The 21728-nt window shown below is 34.1% G+C and overlaps 1 protein-coding gene across 8 annotated transcripts; it reads left to right on the top strand.

Moving 5' to 3' along the window:
- Positions 1–35: 35 nt before the first annotated feature.
- On the top strand, positions 36–21326 carry LOC106078430 (uncharacterized protein C19orf44-like). 8 transcript variants are annotated; one of them, XM_056029433.1, is made up of 14 exons: positions 36–129; positions 836–886; positions 3791–3862; positions 8493–8681; positions 9572–9717; positions 10076–10277; positions 10408–10677; positions 10940–11061; positions 12591–12861; positions 13731–14178; positions 15281–15439; positions 15776–15966; positions 19611–19774; positions 21082–21326. In XM_056029433.1, the coding sequence occupies exons 5-14, from the start codon at positions 9613–9615 to the stop codon at positions 21157–21159; spliced, it is 2010 nt and encodes a 669-aa protein (XP_055885408.1). In that variant the 5' UTR covers positions 36–129; positions 836–886; positions 3791–3862; positions 8493–8681; positions 9572–9612; the 3' UTR covers positions 21160–21326. The 8 variants fall into 8 exon arrangements, with proteins under 8 accessions (XP_055885408.1, XP_055885409.1, XP_055885414.1 ...); XM_056029434.1 differs by having other exon boundaries at positions 56–80; XM_056029435.1 differs by lacking the exon at positions 36–129 and adding an exon at positions 187–204.
- Positions 21327–21728: the final 402 nt, after the last annotated feature.

Consider the following 21728-nt stretch of genomic DNA (forward strand, 5'->3'; position numbering starts at 1 on the left):
GGCTTTCGTCGTAAATCGTCGGGTGACCGAAGTAGGAGTCCTCGGAAAAGATTTGTAAACTTCCGGTTGACAACCATTAAGTAAAGTCAATATAATAATATTACGCAGAAGTTAAACAGAGTCGATCGTGTAGATATATAAAATAATAAATTAAAGCTATTTTGTCAATAGCTTTTAAAATTAATAATAGTATTATTCATAATAGTAATATTTTACTTTAGAATCTAGAGTAGACAAGAAAAGATAGATATTATAATAATATTCTTATATTTATATATTATATATAATATACTTAATATAGGATTAGGATAGAGTCTATGATAGACTAGTCAGTTAAGTCAGTCACTAGTCAAGTCTAGTCTATCTATACTAAATTACTAAAGTAACTAGATCTATGTCTATAGTCTATAGAGTTAGAGATAACAATGATACTTCAGAATAGACATAGTACATACTCACATAGTCACTGAATAGACACGGTCATACTCATAACTCATAGTGATTTAAGTGAAATAACTATATATTATAGATCTAGTATTAAGTGAATAGATTTACTTGATTTAGAATAATTTAGTTTTTTTAGATATAGATCTATTATCAGATAATATTAATAATAATACTTTAATAGATTTTAGCTAAGAATAAGATTAAAGATGTACTATATATTCATATTAATTAAATTAATTAAATATAATCATAGTAGACATATTTAAGATATTAAATTTTGAATGATAAATTATTTAGCATTGTAAAAAAAAAATGTTTTACATTTATCTTTTGCATTTACATTCACTCAACTGGCCGTCTCAACCACTGACGTATTACGTATGATTAGTCACTATTGGCAATCATTCTCATTGACTCAAATCACTGCTTCAGAGTTGAGGTGAAAATAGATATAATAATTCTAGATCTAGATATGTAATGTAGATCTAGGTCTATCATGGGCGTAGCCAGGAATTATTTTGGGGCGGGGGGGGGGGGGGTGATTTTTTTCTCCCCCAATATATATATATATCTGATATATAAAGCAGAAAGTAAGATGTATGTATGTCCCGCATAGAAATCAAAACCGTTAGAGCAATCTTGATGGAACTTGGCATATTGGAGGGCCCTTAAAATAGACAAAAGATACCTTATCGTATAGTATCTCAATTAAAAAATAGAAACTTTTTAACAAATTGGGTTAACCCATTTTCACACTCTACTTTTGATTTCATGGCAAAATGAACACAATGTGAAGGGAACATTCTCCATGTTTAACATAGATCTAAATTCAAAACAGTAAATCATTAATACCAAAACTAAGTCCTGTAGGCCGTGGGTCATATCCAGCTATATATATATGCATGTATGTATATATGTAATTAATCTTCATTACATTCTGATCCTTCATTCGTTCATGCGTTTTTTTGAACCCTAGAAAAGTTATTCCTGAAATTAATGGAAAAACAGTAGAAACCTCACTGTTGCCAGTGGAGTCCTGGGCACAGCCCCGGCACCAAGCATTATTTCCTGTATTTGAAACTAAAAAAATGCATATTCCGAGGTATCTATATAGTGCATTATTCATGGTAAACCAGTAACACAGACTAAAAATGCAAAATACCTAGGTTTTATAATAAATGAAAAACTGTTATGGAATCCCCATATTGATGAAACTATTAAAAAAATCAAACAAAGCATTAGGGTTTATGAAAAGAAATTTCTATAAATCAAATAAAAACATAAAACTAAAATTTTATTTAACCTTGGTTAGGCCAATAATAGAATATACATCCTCTGTTTGGGACCCCTCAACTCAAGAAAACATTAAGAAACTGGAACAGACACAAAATAGAGCAGTGCGATTCATAAAAAAGGAATATTCACAGAGTAACACCTTTAGTAAAATCACTAAATTTAGAAAGCATTCAGAATAGAAGACTTAAAAATAAAGTAGCAATCATACATAAAACACTGAACTATAATCTTTAAATATAAAAACAAAATTTAATAAAATACTCAGAAAGACACAAAGATAAAGGCACATTCCTCGTTCCATATGCTAGGACTAATTTGTACAAATGTTCCTTCTTCCCTAGTGCTATTAGAGCATGGAATGGGTTGCCTGAGCTTACCAGGAAAACCAGTGACTTGGCAGAATTTAGGTCATTGGTTATATGCATGACTAAATGCATGCTGCTTAGGATTTAATCATCTTCTTTTTTAAAGTAACGTCTGTATCATATAAGATAAGATTATACTGCTACTCTTCTATTAAAAATTGTAAGGCAAAGGTCAAATATGCCATTCACTGCACTTTATTAATGATGCCCAGCAACTGGTACAAATTGGTAACTATATTTGTGCTTTAGTTTATTATTGGAGGGGGGAGGTTAACCACAAAATACCTTTTGGCTACTCTCATGGAATTTAGTGAATTGATCTTGTTGACTGTATTTTTCCTTTAGTTTTTAAGTTTTTGTTATTAGAGAGGTTTTAACTTCAAAACTCTGTTGGCTACCCTCATGCTTTATTTACAGTATTTAAAACTAATACAAAATACATATTCTGAGTTATCTTCAGTGCATTATCCTGCTACTCTTTTAATAAAACATGGTATGATGTAAGGGCTATTCACTGCACTTTATTAATGGAGCTCAGCGAGTGGTAGAAATTGATTACTATAGTGTTGCTGTATTTTTTTTTGGAGAAGGGAAGGGTAACCACTAACCCCTTTTTGGCTACACATGAAATTTAGTATTTTTAGTTTTGCTTTTCTTTTTGTTCAAAATCCCCTCTTTGCTACGCTCATGAAATTTTGTGATTTAGATTTTTTTATTGAAAAAAGGAAGTTTTATTGTCAAAAACATCTATTAGGAGGTTTTAAACTCAAAACCAACTGGAGGTTTTTTTTTAAACTCAAAATACTAGATATAGAATTAGTTATATGATTAATACTAGTATAGACTAGAATCTATACATAGTTATTTTTAGTAGTAATAAGTAGAAAAGTTTTTCCAGTTTTTTTTTGTGATGTACACACTGGTATGGCAAACCAGCACATTTTTCAATGTGGGGAAAAAATTATTACTTTTATTGTATTTTAACGTTTATTATTAATTTATTAGTAGTTAAAAGTTAGGCAATCCATCACTGACTATCGGCACCTATTTTTTTTACAAAAGAAGCACTGAGTAGATCTATCTAGAAAACTATCTAGATATACTTTTTATTTAGGTAATGAATTTAAGTAGATCTAGATTTTTTTAGATATAGAAAAATATTATCGATAACTTATATTTATTTAGAAATAGATTCCCTTACTACATATAGCTATATGTTTTTTTGTTTTACAAGTTTTGGATGTTCCTTCAGATTTGAAAAGATTATTACATCCTCGCCACTAGCCCAAACCTCCCAAAAGATAGTGTGAAGCGTGGTTGAGAGGCCAAGTGCGCTTGAATTTGGCTTGGCTTGGCTACCTAGAAGGGGGCTCGAGGTTCGACACCCGACTCGGGAAGAGTTGTGTTTACTGAACGGCAGCACGGAAAACCAATTCCTAGATACCTCCACCCCCCACCCCCCACTGGTCCACAAATGTGATTGGACCAAAAGCGCTCTGAGCATGCTATAAGCATGAAAGTAGCGCTATATAAAAGCTATAATAATAATAATAGTGGGTCATGGAGGCAGGGTTCAAACTCAGGACCAACACTCCAGAGCACAACTAGGCATGCATGTTAATTCAATTTAGATTGTAGAGCCTTTAATTCTGCTAAGTCATTAGTTATTCTTTCTGATTCAGGCATTCCAATTCCATGTTCTAATGGCACTAGCATATAGGAGCACTTGTATGAATTAGTCCTAGCATATATGGGTAAGTTAGAACTAGATGTCTATTACAGTCTATAGATTTAGAGATACAGATCATGATGTACTGTATACTATATTATACTTATTTATAATTTACTTTATAATATATTTTTCATAGGCTAGTATCTTGATCTAGAAGCTAGTTATAGATCTGAGAGTTACTAAAAATAACTTAAGTATAATCTAAGTCACTTTAACTAACTTTTACAAGTATAATCTTAGTCACTAACTAACTTTTACTAGAGCCCTCACTCCTGTTCTAGCAAATATTGACTGTCTGTTAAGGAAAGTATGTCCTCAATAACTTTGACCCAAGTGGTAGAATTTTGAAAAATGCCTCATTAGTACCAAAGATCAACTCTGAATTCATTTTTTTTGTCATTTCTTTGTATAAAATTTCAAAAGTATAGTATAACAAAATGGAAAAGCTTCTTTCACCAGAAGCGACAGTCACTGTGATTGTCATTAATATTTTCAGAACAATTAACAAATTAGGGAATGCAGGAGACCTAGCAATACAAGCAAGATATTCAAACAGTTCCTTGGGCTGAGCACGCAGTATTGGATTTATCTTTTTTCTCCATTTCTTCAGAAAGCATATATCCATCTATGTCTTTGGAGATGTCTGTCAGAGCAATCTCTATGTTGGCTGAACATTTTCTGATATGATTCTTTGTCATATTATGAAAATTAAACAGAAATCCAAAGAGTTTGTGATGTTCCTTCAGCTGCATAAACCAGGATTCAAGAAATTGTAATGCCTTGTGAACAACTTGGTTGGAAAAGTTCACTACAAATTTTGTCTTGCGGTCTTCAATGGGTTCATGAGAATTTGAATTTCTGGTTGTAAACAAACCAGTTTGCTATGCATGTACTATTAAAAGGAACTATAGAAGAAAATTTCATAGAGTTATGATAGAAGTGAACAAAATTGATATAACACTGTGGCATTTTACGTCTCGAGAGACGATCTTTTCCCTTTGCAACTTCTTGTGTGACTAAAGAGGCCAATCCTTGATACACAGCTGCGATCGCAGGTTGGGCATATATAATCACCAAGCGCCATTGCATTTTCACCCTTCTTTCTGCTTCTGTTGTGTATAACATCTGCAATCTGTGACCCTTCCTTTATGCTCTTTCTCCATGTGGATCTGTCCAGTGCCACCTCTTCCCAGTTCCCAGTGTCGATTTTGAAGAGCTTCATATCGCGTTTGCGTACATCCGTATAATGTAGAAGTGGGCTACCAGCGGCTCTCCTGCCTTCTCCATACAGGATGTCCTGTGGAAGTCGACTTACTGGCATTCTACGAACGTGGCCAAGCCAGCCAAGGCATCTGCTGCTGATAACAGAGCGGATGTCCTGGCACCCTGCTCTTTGTAGCACTTCCTCATTGGTTATCTTATCTTGCCACCTTATTTTAAAGATCCGCCTTAGGCATCGGAGGTGGAAGACATTCAGCTTTTTTTCCTGCCATGAGTAAGTTGACCATGTTTCACTTCCGTACAGCAAGGTGTTCAACACACAGGTCCGGTAGACTAGGGCTTTAGTACTGCTAGTCAGCAATATGTTGTCCCAGACTCTATTCTGCAGCCGTGACATGGTGGCCATTGCCTTGGCTATCCTGTTGTTTATGTCTCTATCCAGTAGAGTGTTGTTGGATATGATGAAGCCAAGGTAACAAAAGTGATCAACAATTTCTAGTGGTTGGCCATTAATGCTTACTTGAGGTGCAGTGTTTATGTTTTGGACAAGTACCTTAGTCTTGCTTTGACTGATGTTTAAGCAGAACTTCTTGCAAGCAGCAGATAGTTTGTCAACCAGGGATTGTAGCTGAATATCAGAATCAGCCACAATAGCTGCATCATCAGCATACAGGAGTTCCCTGACGAGTAGCTTTCTAACCTTGGTTTTTGCCCGCAGCCTTGATACATTAAATAGTTTTCCAGAGGATCATGTATGGAGAAACACACCTTCGTTTATGTCGTTGTACGCATAATGTAGTAGACAGGAGAAGAAAATGCCAAACAGAGTAGGTGCGAGCACACATCCCTGCTTGACACCACTGCAAACCTCAAAATGTGCTGATTGGGCTCCATTGAATTTAACAGTACATTTAGTTTCCTCGTGAAAACACTCAATGAACTTCAGTAGTTCAGTAGTCTGTCCAATGGCTGTGTGAAGCGTCTAGCGTGGTAGCTTGACTTGTTGCCACCGCTGGCTAGCATCTGTGAAAGGGGAGCAATTTTGTAAGTCTCTCTTGCCAGTACATAGCCTCTCCACAGCAAGTCCTATGCAGAAACTTCCTCGTGGTGGCAGATGGAAACTGAGGCTGCGAAGCCTCAGGCTAAACTGCAAGGGTCTCTTGTTGCCACCGCTGGCTAGCATCTGTGAAAGGGGAGCAATTTTGTAAGTCTCTCTTGCCAGTACATAGCCTCTCCACAGCAAGTCCTATGCAGAAACTTCCTCGTGGTGGCAGATGGAAACTGAGGCTGCGAAGCCTCAGGCTAAACTGCAAGGGTCTCGGAGGAGGTTTGGCCCCAAGATGTGAGGCAGGCATGGCCCGGTGGCGTGCGGACACGCCCTGTTGCCCACAAACCAAACCCCTAGCTATAGGTCAATAGCCGCACTGCCTTGTGTGTGTGTCCCTGTAAGGTCTAAGGCTAAGGGAGTAAACCCTAACAGAAAATTCGGTCCTGGATCCCCGTAGGGGGTGGGACAGTAGTAAGACTACTGCTCTCTGGCAAACTCCTGCAGCCACCTGTCCCCAAATTGTGATGGCTCGCCATCCCTTTGGACCCGGTCAGTATGATATAACACTATTTAAGCAAATATGTTAGATATATATGTTAGTCAAAAGTTAATTAAAGTGACCTCAATCGTACAATACAATGAATATGTTAACCCTTTAAGTCCTACATCTCTTAAAAGCCTGTGACAAAGCCATGACTGATAGTGATATCCTAAATGTAAATTGCAGAGCCCTGCCAGGTACAGGGCTCAATTTGGAGCAGTCAAATTAGCCTAAGGGCAGCGCTGCTAGACTTGTCCTTGTCTTCATAGCTTTTAATAAATTAATATCTTTCGTCTTCCATATACATCTTCTAGCACGTTAACATTTCATGTTAAATATATTTTAATTAAAGCAACAATTTTACTACTCTTTACTGCTTAAAAACTATACCTTTTAAAAATCAAATCTTTTATTTAGTTGGTATATCTATGAGGACTCTGCCACAGATAAATAAATAACATACAGTAGACATTAATAATAATAATTAATAAACAGAGACTTTTTGTTGTTATAAGTAGACATTGAAGACTATCATTTTATTTCGTCACATCCTTTCAAGTACTTTCTCACAAAACATTCACAACAAACAATGACGCAATATAAACATTCACTCTCACACTCTGTGTGTATTAAATCAATAACTAACAGTTTAAGAATTATTTTCTAAAATTGTTTCCCACAGTAATAGAGATAATTTGCCAAAACCTAATGCATAACTTCTGGGATGGGCAGGGTTGGAACATGAGACCATTCAAAGGGATATTTATATAAGTAATAGCTAGTTATTATTACAAAGCCTATATCAACTCATTCTGTCTGTCTGGTAAAAAGTTTGTACAAGTTGAAATTTTGCAAAATTATTTCTTGTGCCTGACAAATCAAGAATCAATGAAAAAAATTAACTATTGGTAATTAATTATTTTGTTTGGTCTCGAACAAGGAAAAGAAATTGTACTAGACAGATGTGGTGGTATGAGTTGAATTAGTCCCCTTGAGGAGGCTTGAGCCCTCAATTCTGTTTCAAGTTGTACAACTTTTTTTTTTTTAATGCTTTAAAAAAGTGATCACATTGACATTAACCCATATACCCCCTTCTTTCTCCCCGAACCCTTTCCTGACTGGTCGAGATAAGTGATAGGATCTAGGGAATTGAGAAAGTTAAAAGCAATTGGTAAAAATATTTCTAATCACATAGATTTATCATTGTTAATCTAGATGTATTATAAATTTAATTACATGACTGATCTAAGCTTTGTTTTTATTCAATAAATAGACTTCAAAGAAAACTGATAGACTATTTTTGATTTTGGTGAAAACAATTCTAAATGTATTAATCGCAATTCAGGCATTGTATCATGTTGCTTGCGTTTTTTTTTCTATTGCTGAATTACCCTTGCAGCAAAATGAGGTTCCATTACTAGCATCCATGATTCACTGGACCTAAAGATTTTGAGGGTTTTTAAGAAGCCATTAAAGGAATAGAAGATTTTAAAATTTGAACCTTATAATGGAACTTTTATATCTAGTAAATTGAAGTCCTGAAGGCTTTTTTTGTATCTTTATTTTGACTTCAGATATTATTCTTGTACATAGTTAGAGACTATAATTCCTCTGATATGGGATACATTACCTTATTTTTATTTTTTACCTTTTCTAATAATTTGTTCAGTAGGAAGTAATACAAAAAGATTATCTTCTTTTCTGTTCTCATCTTCCTAGCATATTTTATTACCTTAAGTTTAAAAGGAATTGTAGACTCTATATGGATGTACCTATTTTGATTTCTAATTTGCTCTGACATTTGATTGGCTTATTTTATTATTATTTCTTTTTAAAATTCAGCAATCAGTAATAACACATTGACACACTTTTAAGAAGTGGATCTGCTGCTACCTCACTACTCCTTTTTCTCTGGCCGCAGAGACTTGCTTAACTGACAGATAGATGATGATGATGTCAGCATTTTGTGCCAGAAGTGAATCATATAACTTGTATGTTCAATAAGATGCAGGGATTTTCCCACTTACTTAGGTAAAAATAAGAAGTCCAGCCCATAGAGTAGTCCTTGAAATCAGTTTTTACATGTAGTTCTACAATGAGCTTCAATCTTGAGAACTCAATAATAAAAGTTTTATTTTTAGACCTGATGGTTCATAGGATAGATGATATTAAGTTCATCTGTCTCTAGGCTTTTATGAGGGTGTTGTATGGCAACCACCATAACCAACCACCTTTACAATCCTCACCTAAGTCTAGGTACCCATTATTGAACTAAAGTGTTATTATATGCCTTCAGGTCAGAATACAACTCTTCATGACTGTGCAGCCACTTTGGATCAGGATCTTCTAAATGGCATTTGAGTGTATCACCTCTCAACCCTCTTAGCCCTAATTGTATCAACATATATCTAGATTTTTGATCAGTAAAGTACCCCTTTCAGACCTTGTGATCTTTGGGGCAGATGATGTAAAGGTCATCTGTTTCTGTAGCCTATGGTTAATGAGGGTGTCATGTGGCCAGCACAATGACCAACCGCCTTTACTTGTCCTCAACTAATATCAGGAACTCATCAGGGTACTCTAAAAATCCAGAAATTCAAAATCCCATTCTTCCCCTATGTTCAAATCCGAGACCCATTGGTTCAGACACCTAGTGCTTTACCACTCAGCCACCACACTGCTTTTGCTTTGAATTCATATAGTGCTACTCCAAGTGAAGACAAGGATTGTGTTCTCTGCATTTCCAAGAATTAATAAATCTAATATATAAATCAATTTCTGATTTGTCATTTCTTAAAAATATTTTTTTTATAAAAAAAAAAAGTGTAGTAAAAGATAGATTAATTGCTGCATATTGATATAGAGGATTTAGGATTTTATTAGTAGATGATTTAAAACACTGTTTTATTATTATTTACTAGATAACATTTATCAAGATCGGAATACAAGCTGTTAATTCATTATGCCTGTTAGACAAAGCAAAGCTTTAGCTTTGCTACAGAAAGCCAATAGCCAGCTTAAAGGTGAAAGAGTTCCTTTGAAAAGTAAAGAAGAAGATGAACTTGCAGTGAGTAAAACTTTGTATTATCAGTATTATAAGTCATTGTCAACTTTGTTTTATCTGTTCAATGGTAGTCAACTTTATGTTATAATTGTTACAGTTTTTCAAAAAACCTTATTGTTGGCTCTGGCAGTCATGTTTCTTTTTAAAACTAAAACTTTCAGCATTCTCTGTGTTAGCTACAGCAGTCATATTTGTTGTGAATTTCTTTTTAAAAAATAAAAAAAATATAGGCTACATTTTAATATCATTTTTATTTTCTAATTATTCATAAAAAATTAAAAAAAAATGTATATAAAAAAATATAATTACATGTCTGTTGCTGTCAATGACCAAAATGTTATATCTTGTTATCTATGTTTAGGTTTACCTGAGTAGTCTTACAAATAAAAAGCAGCAGCCAAAAGCTGTCAATTTTGAAGACTATGGAGAAATTTCCATTTCAAGTGGCACTGACCCCAGGAACTCAGTCACTCCAAGAGGTCGTCGTTCTGCCAGCCCAGCAAGTAAACCCACATCTAGCAAGTTTCTGAAGAAAAAAAATACACTTCTGACTTCTGAAGATGGTGAGCATACTCTGAGTAACAATTTTTGTATTTCAAAAAAAAACAAAAAAAAAAAACCTTTTAATAATAGAATTTTAAAGACAGTTTTTATATATTTAAAAAATACATTCCTTAATTTAACTTATTTCAGATGTACAGCAGTCAAAAACAAAATCACTTTCTACTTTTAAAAGCACAAACATTGCCACAAATAAACTTGAGGATAGTTCTTCTGTAAAATTTCACCAATATGCATCTGTTAGGAGTGAATCAGAGAGTGAATCAAAACAATTGGTATCTAAATCTCCAACAAAAAAAATTCTGATAACTAAAAATGGTGAAGAGAAGAAAAATAACTTTGGATCCCCTAGTCCCCGACTTCAATCAAGAAGTTCCTCTGCAGAGAGAAGAAACAAAAAAGGTTTGTCAACATCTATATAGTTTCTTTTAAGCAAGATAATGAAAGGTAGAACACTGCTAAGACAATCATGCCTTGTAAAAAAAACTAGTAAACATTTAGTTATGATGTTATTGATAGATTTAGACAAAGTAAGTTCATTTAGAGGTTATTTTAATTTTTTTTTAAAATCATAATTAGGTCTACAATCTCAGACAGTTGAACTTAACAGTTAGTCAACTTTGCTTTTAATAGTAAATTTTCTGAAAATGTGTTTATTTTGCAGGTAAAAAAAATGAAATAGTTCGTACCCTTGGTGACGTGTATTTGAGTTCAGATGAGGAAAGTTTAGCTGAGTTCATTCACAACCTGTCTGTCTCTGACTCAACAGCAAAACAACCTCAAAATGTGAGTGTGCTTAAACTCAAGATAGCTAATGAACATTTAAGTCTAACCCTAAGCATCTTAAATCTCTTGAAAGTAAAAATATAAAAACAAATAGCCATCTCTACAGTTTACCTTTTTTTTTCCTTGTCATTAGATCCACATCTAAGCAATCACTTGTCACACCTCTTGCACTCTCAATTACCAAATCTCTAAATGATAATTAAAGAGTTCTAAAAACTAAAATAAATAACACCTCAAGAGTCAGAGTAATAGCAGTACGTATAGGCCAACAAACTCTAGCTCTGAAGACATACAAGCGTATGTAAATCTGATAACAATAATTTAAGATCAATATGAAAATCATTTGTTTTCATCTTGGGAAATTTTAATCTCACTGACATTAATTAATTAACAATAGACTTTAATAAAAACCTTAAGGATATCAATAAAGTATTTATTAACACAAATCAAAACCGAAAAAAAAATTAATTAAACAACACCTTGAAAAAACTTTCTTTGGATTGAATACATTCTAGTTAATTACAACAAGCTGCTTCAATTCCTTTCATTCATTTCTAGCTATAAACAAAGGAAAACATGAAACAACCATTTTGTAACCAGAAGTATTTTCATTGAACCTTCTGACTTAAAAACTTAGCAGACTGATGCAAAATGAAAATGTAAACAATATAATCACTGAGGAACAGAAATGTAAACAATATTATCACTAAGGACAACAGAACATTTCTATGTTCATACATTAAATTAAAAAAAGGAAAATGACAGGAATAATGGAGAAACTAAAGCAACCATTACCAAAGAAATACTTGGCATCAGTAGTCTCAGCTTCAGGATACAAAGAAATTCTGTTTAATTCCAACCAAGTAGAAATATGAGAAACATAAATATACATGACAAAAAAATTGAAAAACTATTAATTTAACAAACTTAAAATTGAATAAACATCTTGACTGGATGGTATTTCAGCTATTTAAGTAAAAAACTAAAATCATCATCATCATCTGTCCCTTGACTTATGTCAAAGGGGTGCTGTGACAGTTCATGTAACCAAAGGCTTTTCCCTGTCAGCAGCTGGTCTTAGCAAGATATCAAAAGATAGGCTGTTCCATTCTAATACTTTGTCCAGCCAGCTTTTCTTTGCATGACCTTTTCTTTGTGCTCACTGCACTGTGCCCTGAAGCATGACTTTTGACAGTGAATCATATTTTACAATAAGACTGAACCAGCTTTCCTCTCCTCACTGTTTTCTGGAGTTCCTCCTTTTTGCCAGCCTGAGTGTTGGCAAACTATTACTACTCAAAAAGCTTTTTGGCCGTTTTCAGGGTGGTATGCCAAGGGTCTGGAAAATAGTTTGTCACCCTCTATTAAAAAAAGGGAAATAACTAATCCAGAAAATTAAAGACCAGTTTCATTTTTTGTCATTACATAACAAAACAGTTTGAGATCTAATACATAAAGTAAATAAGTTTTAAGCTTAAATTTTTCAGTGATATCTTAAATTGTTCAATTTTTATTTTAATTTCAAATAGTTAGTTGCCAAAAAGCATCAAAAGTGGCACAAAAAAGTAGTAAAGAGTCCGTCTCCTGTTGAAAGATCATCTCCTTTCAAAAGAACTTCATCACCTTTAAACAAGAAGTCAAGGTCACCATCACCATTAAGTAAGAAGTCAAGGTCACCATCACCTTTGAATAAGAAGTCTAGGTCACATTCTTTAGACTCTGACTTAGTGGATTCCTTTGATAGTGAGATAACAGAAGATGTAAAAGGCAGAAACAAAAGTTTGGATGAGCTTCATCATGGTATGTATTTTAGATTCAAGCATTTCTGCCATCTTGATTAAAATAACATTCATATGAAAGACAAGATTTTATAGTTTCTAATGCATACCTATTACATATAGAAAGGCAGCACTTAGCTTTATGTTTGTATTATTTCCTAAGTTTTGCATTACGCACATAATTTTTATTTCATATTACAAAAATTTAAACCATTTTTTTCCCCAAATGTATACGCTTTGATTACAACAAAATAATAATTAGAAAACAAAATCATATTTAGTTTAGAATACCATAAAATTCAATACAACTTAAAAAAAAATATTTATGTTTTTCAATCTTATAAAATTAATCTACTCTGTTACAAATATATGTAAAAGTTTATATAAAAAGTGTTCCCATATGTTCTTTATAATGGCAGCAACTAGGCAAGATATTATTTATTTTCTATTTTGAAAGACTAACGAATGAATATTGACTTTAGATATAGGGTTTAGTATTGCCCATTTGTTATGGTCTCTAGGTATAAATTTTGGTACCAACTCAATTGCAGGAGTTTTTTAAAGGAATACCATAAATAGTCCCATAACGTTTCCTCAGGGATGACTCCTTAAGCCAAGTATATCTATAATCTAAAGAATTTGAGAAACAACAAAAAATAAAGAAATTATATAATGTGGGATGTGTGTCCAAGAGGCTAAATATGCTTGAACTTAGCAGCTTGGCAGGGGGCTAAAGGCTCGACAGCCCACTTGAGCTGAGTTGTGTTTACTGAGCACTTAAAGGCAGAGAAACCTTCTCTTAGACACCCCCTCCCTCCACTGGTCCACAAATTAGATTGGACCATAGCGCTCTGAGCTTGCCATAAGCATTAGTCTTTTTTTTCTTTTCAGTAAATTTAAAAGATGTGTCAAGTCTCAAGTCACCTAGCTTTACACCTCATGGTCAGAAATCTCCTGTCAAAACATCTAGTTCATCAATATTCAAAGCTTCCTCTTCAGTTTTTAAAGCAGGCAACAAGGGGAGTAGTAAAGCTTCTCTCAAACATTCTAAATCTAAATCTTCCTCAAAGAACACTGCTTCAAGTATTTTTGAAAATTTGGGAATTCATTTGGTTGATGAATTGATATCCGTAGACAATGCCAGCCAATCTTTGCATCTTGAAGTCGATATTTCTGAGGAATCCCAAATAGAGACAGAAAGATCAGATGACAGAAAAAAAGTCTTACCTAGACAGAAGTCGGAGTCTGAGATACTTACAGATATAGGGGGAAAAATGGCACCACATGATCCTGATAACAAAAATTCACAATTTCCAAAAAGTGCTGAAGGAGATATGCGGTATGAGATAATATGTGGTATGACATAATGGTATGAGATAATATATGGTATGAGATGAGGCAGTGTGAATAATGATTTTTTCATTCATTTTTTTTTTTTTACAAAAAAAAAAAGGGTAATATGAATGTTTTGGTTTTGATAGCCCTTACTATGATTGTTACCCTCTGACCAAGATGTGTCACCTATTCTGACATAATGCTTTTCTGTTGCCATTTGTTTTCTGAATATTTATCTTGTGGAGCTCATAAGTCCTATTCACATATCATTCAGTATCCTTTGATTGTCTGAAAAGTTATTTAGAATTTCTGCATTATGGTTCACAGTTTTGGTGATTTTATCCATTAGAGTGGTAAAGAGCAATGGATGTAATCACCATCTTGTATAACTAATTACCTTCTTGCCTAACTAATCACCATCTTGCCTAACTAATCACCATCTTTCCTAACTAATCACCATCTTGTATAACTAATCACCTTCTTGCCTAACTCAGGTGCATATCCAACTTTTTAACCATTAAAAAAGTAAAATGAACTAATCATATGTCCAAGATATCCAAAAGTTTTCAGAGCAAGTTACTGTTTGCTTTGTTAAATGGCTTCTTATTTGAACAAACAAAATGTTCAATCTTTTTTTTTTATCTGTAACCAAACTTGACAATGCTCAAGTTTTGTTCGGCTTTTGCCCTTTTTCTTCCCCAGGATCTTAGCAAAGATTTTTATGTGTTGTTATATAAAGAGATATGAGCTGCAAAATTCCTTCCTTCCTTTATTTCACTGTGGAGCCAAATTTGTCAATCTTTTGTTCCTTTTTTCACATATTTAAAAAATATAATGGTGAGTCACTCATGCCATATGCCCCTCTCTACTTTTTCTGTCATGAAATATTTGTGTTTTCATAGCCTGTGTGCTTCAAAACAGTTTTGCTGAAATTGTGACTAGCTGAAAAAAGCAGTATTTTTTTCTATCAAGAAAAAGATAGGAGGAAAAAAATACAGATTCAAAAACTTTACCAAATAAAAGTATTATTTTTCTTAGTTCATTTGCATTTATTATTATTATTACAACATTTTATACAACTTGGTGAATAATTGTATTTTTTTTAGTGAGATGAAGCACAGAAAAGAAATTGACACTGATCAAGAATATTCTGATTCTTTTTTATCTGACTCTGAATTGAAGTCTGAGACCCAGTCTAAAAGTGTCAGTCAGATCTCCACACAAAGATCACACAAATCTAAATCTGGAAGAAGAGATAAAACATTGTAAGTTTTTTTATTTATTCTTCAAGATTCTATGAGCTATACAATCAACTGATGCGTCCCATTGGTTCTCTTTCTTTCCTAGATCTCAGTGCTCATTATCTTCTATTTTATGTTTGAATGAATTCATAAATACATGTGTCAGTGATGAACTCCACCAGAGACCAGGCATAGAGCTAGCAAACCCACTCTAGAATTTAAAATGCTAATTCAAATATCTTTTCTTTTTTACCTGATTATAGACTTAGAAAGAATTCATTCATTTAAAACTTAGATTGTGAGGAATTTTTACTACCTTGTTACTTGTTGTAGTGATATTTACCATTAACTCATTTGCAGACAAAAACGAAAACATCACAAAATCATTCTTGAAGAACAGGAAGTGGACTTGACTTCAAAAGATCAAAGAGGGGACACTCATCACTGGAACACAAAACAGTCAGGTTTTTTGATAACTGGACCTTATGGACTTCAGTATGTGGATCCTAAGCCAGTTGCTACCCATGTAGTCAGTGCAGATGCTCTTGAAGGTACAGGACATTATTATTATAGCTTTTATATAGCGCTACTTTCATGCTTATAGCATGCTCAGAGCGCTTTGGTCCAATCTCATTTGTGGACCGGTGGGGGGGAGGGGGTATCTAGGAGTTGGTTTTCCGTGCTGCCTTTAGGCGCTCAGTAAACGCAACTCTGCCCGAGTCGGGTGTCGAACCTCGAGCCCCCTTCTAGGTAGCCAAGACAAGCCAAGTTCAAGCGCACTTAGCCTCTCGACCACGCTTCCCACATCTAAAAAAAACAATTTTTATATTTGTTTCTTTTACTGTACATTAGTGTACATAAATAATTTATGTACACAAACTTGAGGGGGTGTTTTCAATCTATCTTTTAAAACTTTCCTTGTATCTTTAAGATGGAATTGATTAAAAAATATATCATTTTTATATGCCATTGATACTCACTAAAGGTTTACATACAAATTCAGAATTTCTTTATATATAAACAATTATTTATAAACATGTATTAAGGATTTCATTCCTAACAAATAGTTGAAGGAATTAAAAAAACAACAAACAAATAAACTTTACTCCTGATTAATCTCTTAACCTTTTTACAAGCACTACTTTAAACTAAACGTTGAGAGTATATTTAATAGTTTAAATTGAATAGAATAGAATGTGCTCGTTAAATTATTTTCATTCTTTTTTTTTTTCATTAAATTTAGTTTTTATATTAGAAAAAGGGAGGGTAAGAAGGAGATAACGTTTTTTTTAATGGGTATTGTCTTCAACAAGTGGGAAAAAAGCATGATAATATAAATGGTGAGCAATAAATTGTGGCAGCGGACAGGGTTCAAACCTAGAACCATTTAGGTGACAGTCTACATGCATACCACATGACAATTGTTGTAGCAGCCTAGTCAGCATGTTGTTTTTATTTGTTGTCTGGTATACCATATAGAACTGTATGTAGGTCACAGCTGGGGCTGTGTAGCTACCCAAAAAATACTTCATTCATCATTAATCTTCATACTTGAAGGCAAGCCTTATTATTATTTAGAACTGTGTAGCTTCCATGTTTAGTACAAATGTTTATGACAAACTTGAATATTTCACTTGACCACTTAGTGCTCTAACATTCAGCCACCATGTCCATGAAATTGTCTTCAATTACTGGAGATTCTCTCATTTTTGTTAGTAGTGTCTTTAATGTAATAAAGTTTGAACAGTATTCTTCATGTACACCACCTGTGACCATCTGCCCTCCCCAAAGTTGGATGAGCAAGAAGTAAATGGTTATTGATCTGGGTTGAGTTTCTCCAAGTGTTGGCTCATTTGTATTGGTCCACGCATGAGCCAAATAATTCCATATTTTAGTCAGGTTTAGACAGGATACAACACAAAAAGCAAGTTGAATACTATTATATTAACCAATAGATTGTTAGTTCAAAAGACACATCTTTTTAAACATTATTCTAAAAAGAGATTGTTTTTCTAATACATTTGAAAAATTGTTTTTGTATTTGAAATCTTTTAACTCTATAGCCTAACTTTAATTTATTGAATTTCTGGAAATGCTTTGACTTAATCTATGAGATGTCTAAATTAAGTTTAGCCAAGTCATCTTGTCTAAATTAAATTTAGCCAAGTTATAAGATGAACTTAGAAAAGACTAAAAGCCCTTTCATGGCTACTTTGTTTAAGATGAACATTTGATAAGCTCAATCAAAATATATTGACTTTACTGTTACTATTGTATCTTCTCAATAGGAAACAAAAAGAAAAGCATTTTAAAAAATGAAATTAAAAAGTGTAGATATGGAAAATTCTATTAAAAGGAAGATGATGATTGCAGTTGCCATCATGTTGACTTACATTAATTTTCTATTCTAATACATTCACTGGCCAAAGTGTAATCGATGACAATACAAATTAAAAGTAAAATTTTTTTTTTCCAACTGAAAGTTGATTTAATTATATTTGCTAATTCTGCTAAAGAAATAATGGCCTCTCTCTTTGAGATGCCAAATCCATCCCTTGACAGGTTTTGAAGCTTATGAAAACACAGGATTGTTATCCTGGACTTTTAAAAGTGAGGATTGAGGCTCATACATGATTTGTTGTGCCTACACAATTGACATACGAGGAACTATTCAACGACAAGTCACTGTCTTAGCTCTTCTCATGTTCCAGTATAATTGTGCAAGTGAAGAGTCTGTGTTGTTTACTTTAAATGTGCTTTTGACAGTGGTTAAGGATATCCACCTACCTTAAGCTAGTAGGTCCTAGTCAACTGCCTTAACCATTTCTACTTACCTTAAGCTAGTAGGTCCTAGTCAACTGCCTTAACCATTTCTACTTACCTTGAGCTAGTAGGTCCTAGTCAACTGCCTTAACCATTTCTACTTACCTTAAGCTAGTAGGTCCTAGTCAACTGCCTTAACCATTTCTACTTACCTTAAGCTAGTAGGTCCTAGTCAACTGCCTTAACCATTTCTACTTACCTTAAGCTAGTAGGTCCTAGTCAACTGCCTTAACCATTTCTACTTACCTTAAGCTAGTAGGTCCTAGTCAACTGCCTTAACCATTTCTACTTACCTTAAGCTAGTAGGTCCTAGTCAACTGCCTTAACCATTTCTACTTACCTTAAGCTAGTAGGTCCTAGTCAACTGCCTTAACCATTTCTACTTACCTTAAGCTAGTAGGTCCTAGTCAACTGCCTTAACCATTTCCACCTACCGTAAGCTAGTAGGTCCTAGTCAACTGCCTTAACCATTTCTACTTACCTTAAGCTAGTAGGTCCTAGTCAACTGCCTTAACCATTTCTACTTACCTTAAGCTAGTAGGTCCTAGTCAACTGCCTTAACCATTTCCACTTACCGTAAGCTAGTAGGTCCTAGTCAACTGCCTTAACCATTTCCACCTACCGTAAGCTAGTAGGTCCTAGTCAACTGCCTTAACCATTTCCACCTACCGTAAGCTAGTAGGTCCTAGTCAACTGCCTTAACCATTTCCACCTACCGTAAGCTAGTAGGTCCTAGTCAACTGCCTTAACCATTTCCACCTACCGTAAGCTAGTAGGTCCTAGTCAACTGCCTTAACCATTTCCACCTACCGTAAGCTAGTAGGTCCTAGTCAACTGCCTTAACCATTTCCACCTACCGTAAGCTAGTAGGTCCTAGTCAACTGCCTTAACCATTTCCACCTACCGTAAGCTAGTAGGTCCTAGTCAACTGCCTTAACCATTTCCACCTACCGTAAGCTAGTAGGTCCTAGTCAACTGCCTTAACCATTTCTACTTACCTTAAGCTAGTAGGTCCTAGTCAACTGCCTTAACCATTTCCACCTACCGTAAGCTAGTAGGTCCTAGTCAACTGCCTTAACCATTTCTACTTACCTTAAGCTAGTAGGTCCTAGTCAACTGCCTTAACCATTTCCACCTACCGTAAGCTAGTAGGTCCTAGTCAACTGCCTTAACCATTTCTACTTACCTTAAGCTAGTAGGTCCTAGTCAACTGCCTTAACCATTTCTACTTACCAGAGTTTGAAATATTGTTAGATGCCACTCTGCAGCAATGGGGATATATTTCTTTCAAAACCTTTTTAATTTGCTAGAAACCTATAGCCTTATCAAAAAGGTTAACACCCATTTGTGAATGAATATGTTTTTACTTCAGCCCTAACAGCTTACAGTCCCAACATGCTGGCTCTACAAGAAATGATGAAAGCCCAGTTGGAGCTAGTGCAAAACTTTGTTGCCATACAGACCAGAATATATCAATCTTGTATGGAGGGTTTGAACCACAATTACAAATACACCACACTGGAAGATACTAAAGAGGTTATTTTTATTTAGCATTTTTTTTTGCATTCATTTCACGATGATCCTTATACTAATCACTAAAAGCTTTCATACTCAAAAACTAGCCAAATAGTCATATGATTTGTTTCAGTCATTTAAAAAATAAAAATACTTATTAAAATAGTATTTTCTTTTTGAGACTTTTTGCTTTGGACTTCTAACCACTATGTCATGACTGCCGCTAGTCGATAGTAGGTCAAAGAGTGGAATCATTATTAAAAGTTCCTTTTCAGACCATTCAGTTCTTGTGGCAGATAATGTAAAGCTCATCTATTTCTATGGCCAAAGGTTAACAAGGGTGTCTTGTGGCCAGTACTACAATCAACTACTGCCCAAACTAATGTAGGCCTACTCATAAGAGTTGGGTGGTCTCAGGGATATCTTAAAAATCCAATAGTTTAAATGATGCTTATCCTGACACAATCATAATATACTTTATTGCCTGATCTGGAAACCCCTGAAATTCATCTTGACTGTTTATATGACCCTTCCAACTTTTATGTTTACATGGCTCCTATCAGTTGTTACAACCATAAAGAAACATTTTCCTTGGTCTCTTACATATCTGCCACTTAAAAACACACACACACACACAAAACTTGTTGGCCAATCATTTATAGCCTTTAAGGGTAGAATACTTTTTCTTTTCATCCAATAGAAAAGTTTGAGAGGGATCCCCTTCCACAAAAGCCAACCAACATATTCATTCAATGGCATTTGTTTGGTTGATCAGTTCTAAATCTAAGACTGAATAATAGCCATTATCCATAGACACTCCTTATACACATTCTCATTTTGCCCTATCACATGAATCTCATAAAATACTATTCTTTTGCTTCTTCCTTAGCCTCCCACTAATACACAGACACAAAAACCTTCTTGCCCCATAATACAGATAATAGTCCTATGTACACACAGACATCTCTTGGGCTCCTCAGTGTTTGATTGAACCTAATACTTTTGCTTCCCGTTAGGAATTCAGCCCACACAGACATGCATGTATTCCTACAGATATTCCTTGATTGTGTTTCTTTGGACAGTATTTCCTCTGTACCCAAAAACAAATAATTAAATAAACAACAAAAAGTGGAATTTCTATATTCCAGGTAGTATTGAGCAGAATCAGTTATAGCAGTGTTTCTCAAACTTTTACATGTCCTCCACCTCATCTCAGATAAAAAAAAATTAACTGACCATTATTCTGCAATATGATTAGTATACTAGGTGAATAAAAAGTAACAAAAATTAAGAGATACTTTATTTATTATTACCTTTTTTTTTTTTAGTACATCCGTCAACATAGAAAAACGCCCCTGACATTCAAAGAGGCCCTGCAACTTGTGGAACAAGAGCAAAATGCTTAACAGATACATTTGAATGCTTTTTTTTGCATGCTGATAGCAAGGATTAGGACTGACAACTGTTTAGTGCTGTTTCAATAAGCTGCAGCCACATGTTTGTCCAAATATTTATTTTAAATAAGCAATTCTATGATTTAAACAATAAATTTAATAAATAGATTAGCAATATGTTTGAGTTTTTTTTGTTTTTTTTTTTGTTTAATATATACAGCTAGATATAATGGGAAAGTTTTAAATTCAAGTCTTTACACAAATTTCATGACTTAAAAAAAAAACTTTAATGAGTAAAGTGTAGATATTGGCTTATTTTGTATAACAAGACTTAAGTTAGCTGAACAATAGGACAGAGCCTTCTATAAAACAAACACCTGATTACAAGTTAATTAAAAACTAATCAGTTCAATCTATTAGAAAATACCAACAAAACAACAAAACACCTATTTATTCATCACATAAAAAGTTGAGAAAAAAAAAACAAGTATTTTATTCCCTCTGTTTCCAAATCAAGGTCACTGCCTGGTCATGTGGTATGTGCGCTGGACTGTCGTTCGGTTATCTCGATGGTCCAGGGT

The sequence above is a fragment of the Biomphalaria glabrata genome, chromosome 5 (genome assembly GCF_947242115.1).
Source record: "Biomphalaria glabrata chromosome 5, xgBioGlab47.1, whole genome shotgun sequence".
NCBI classification, from domain to species: domain Eukaryota; kingdom Metazoa; phylum Mollusca; class Gastropoda; family Planorbidae; genus Biomphalaria; species Biomphalaria glabrata.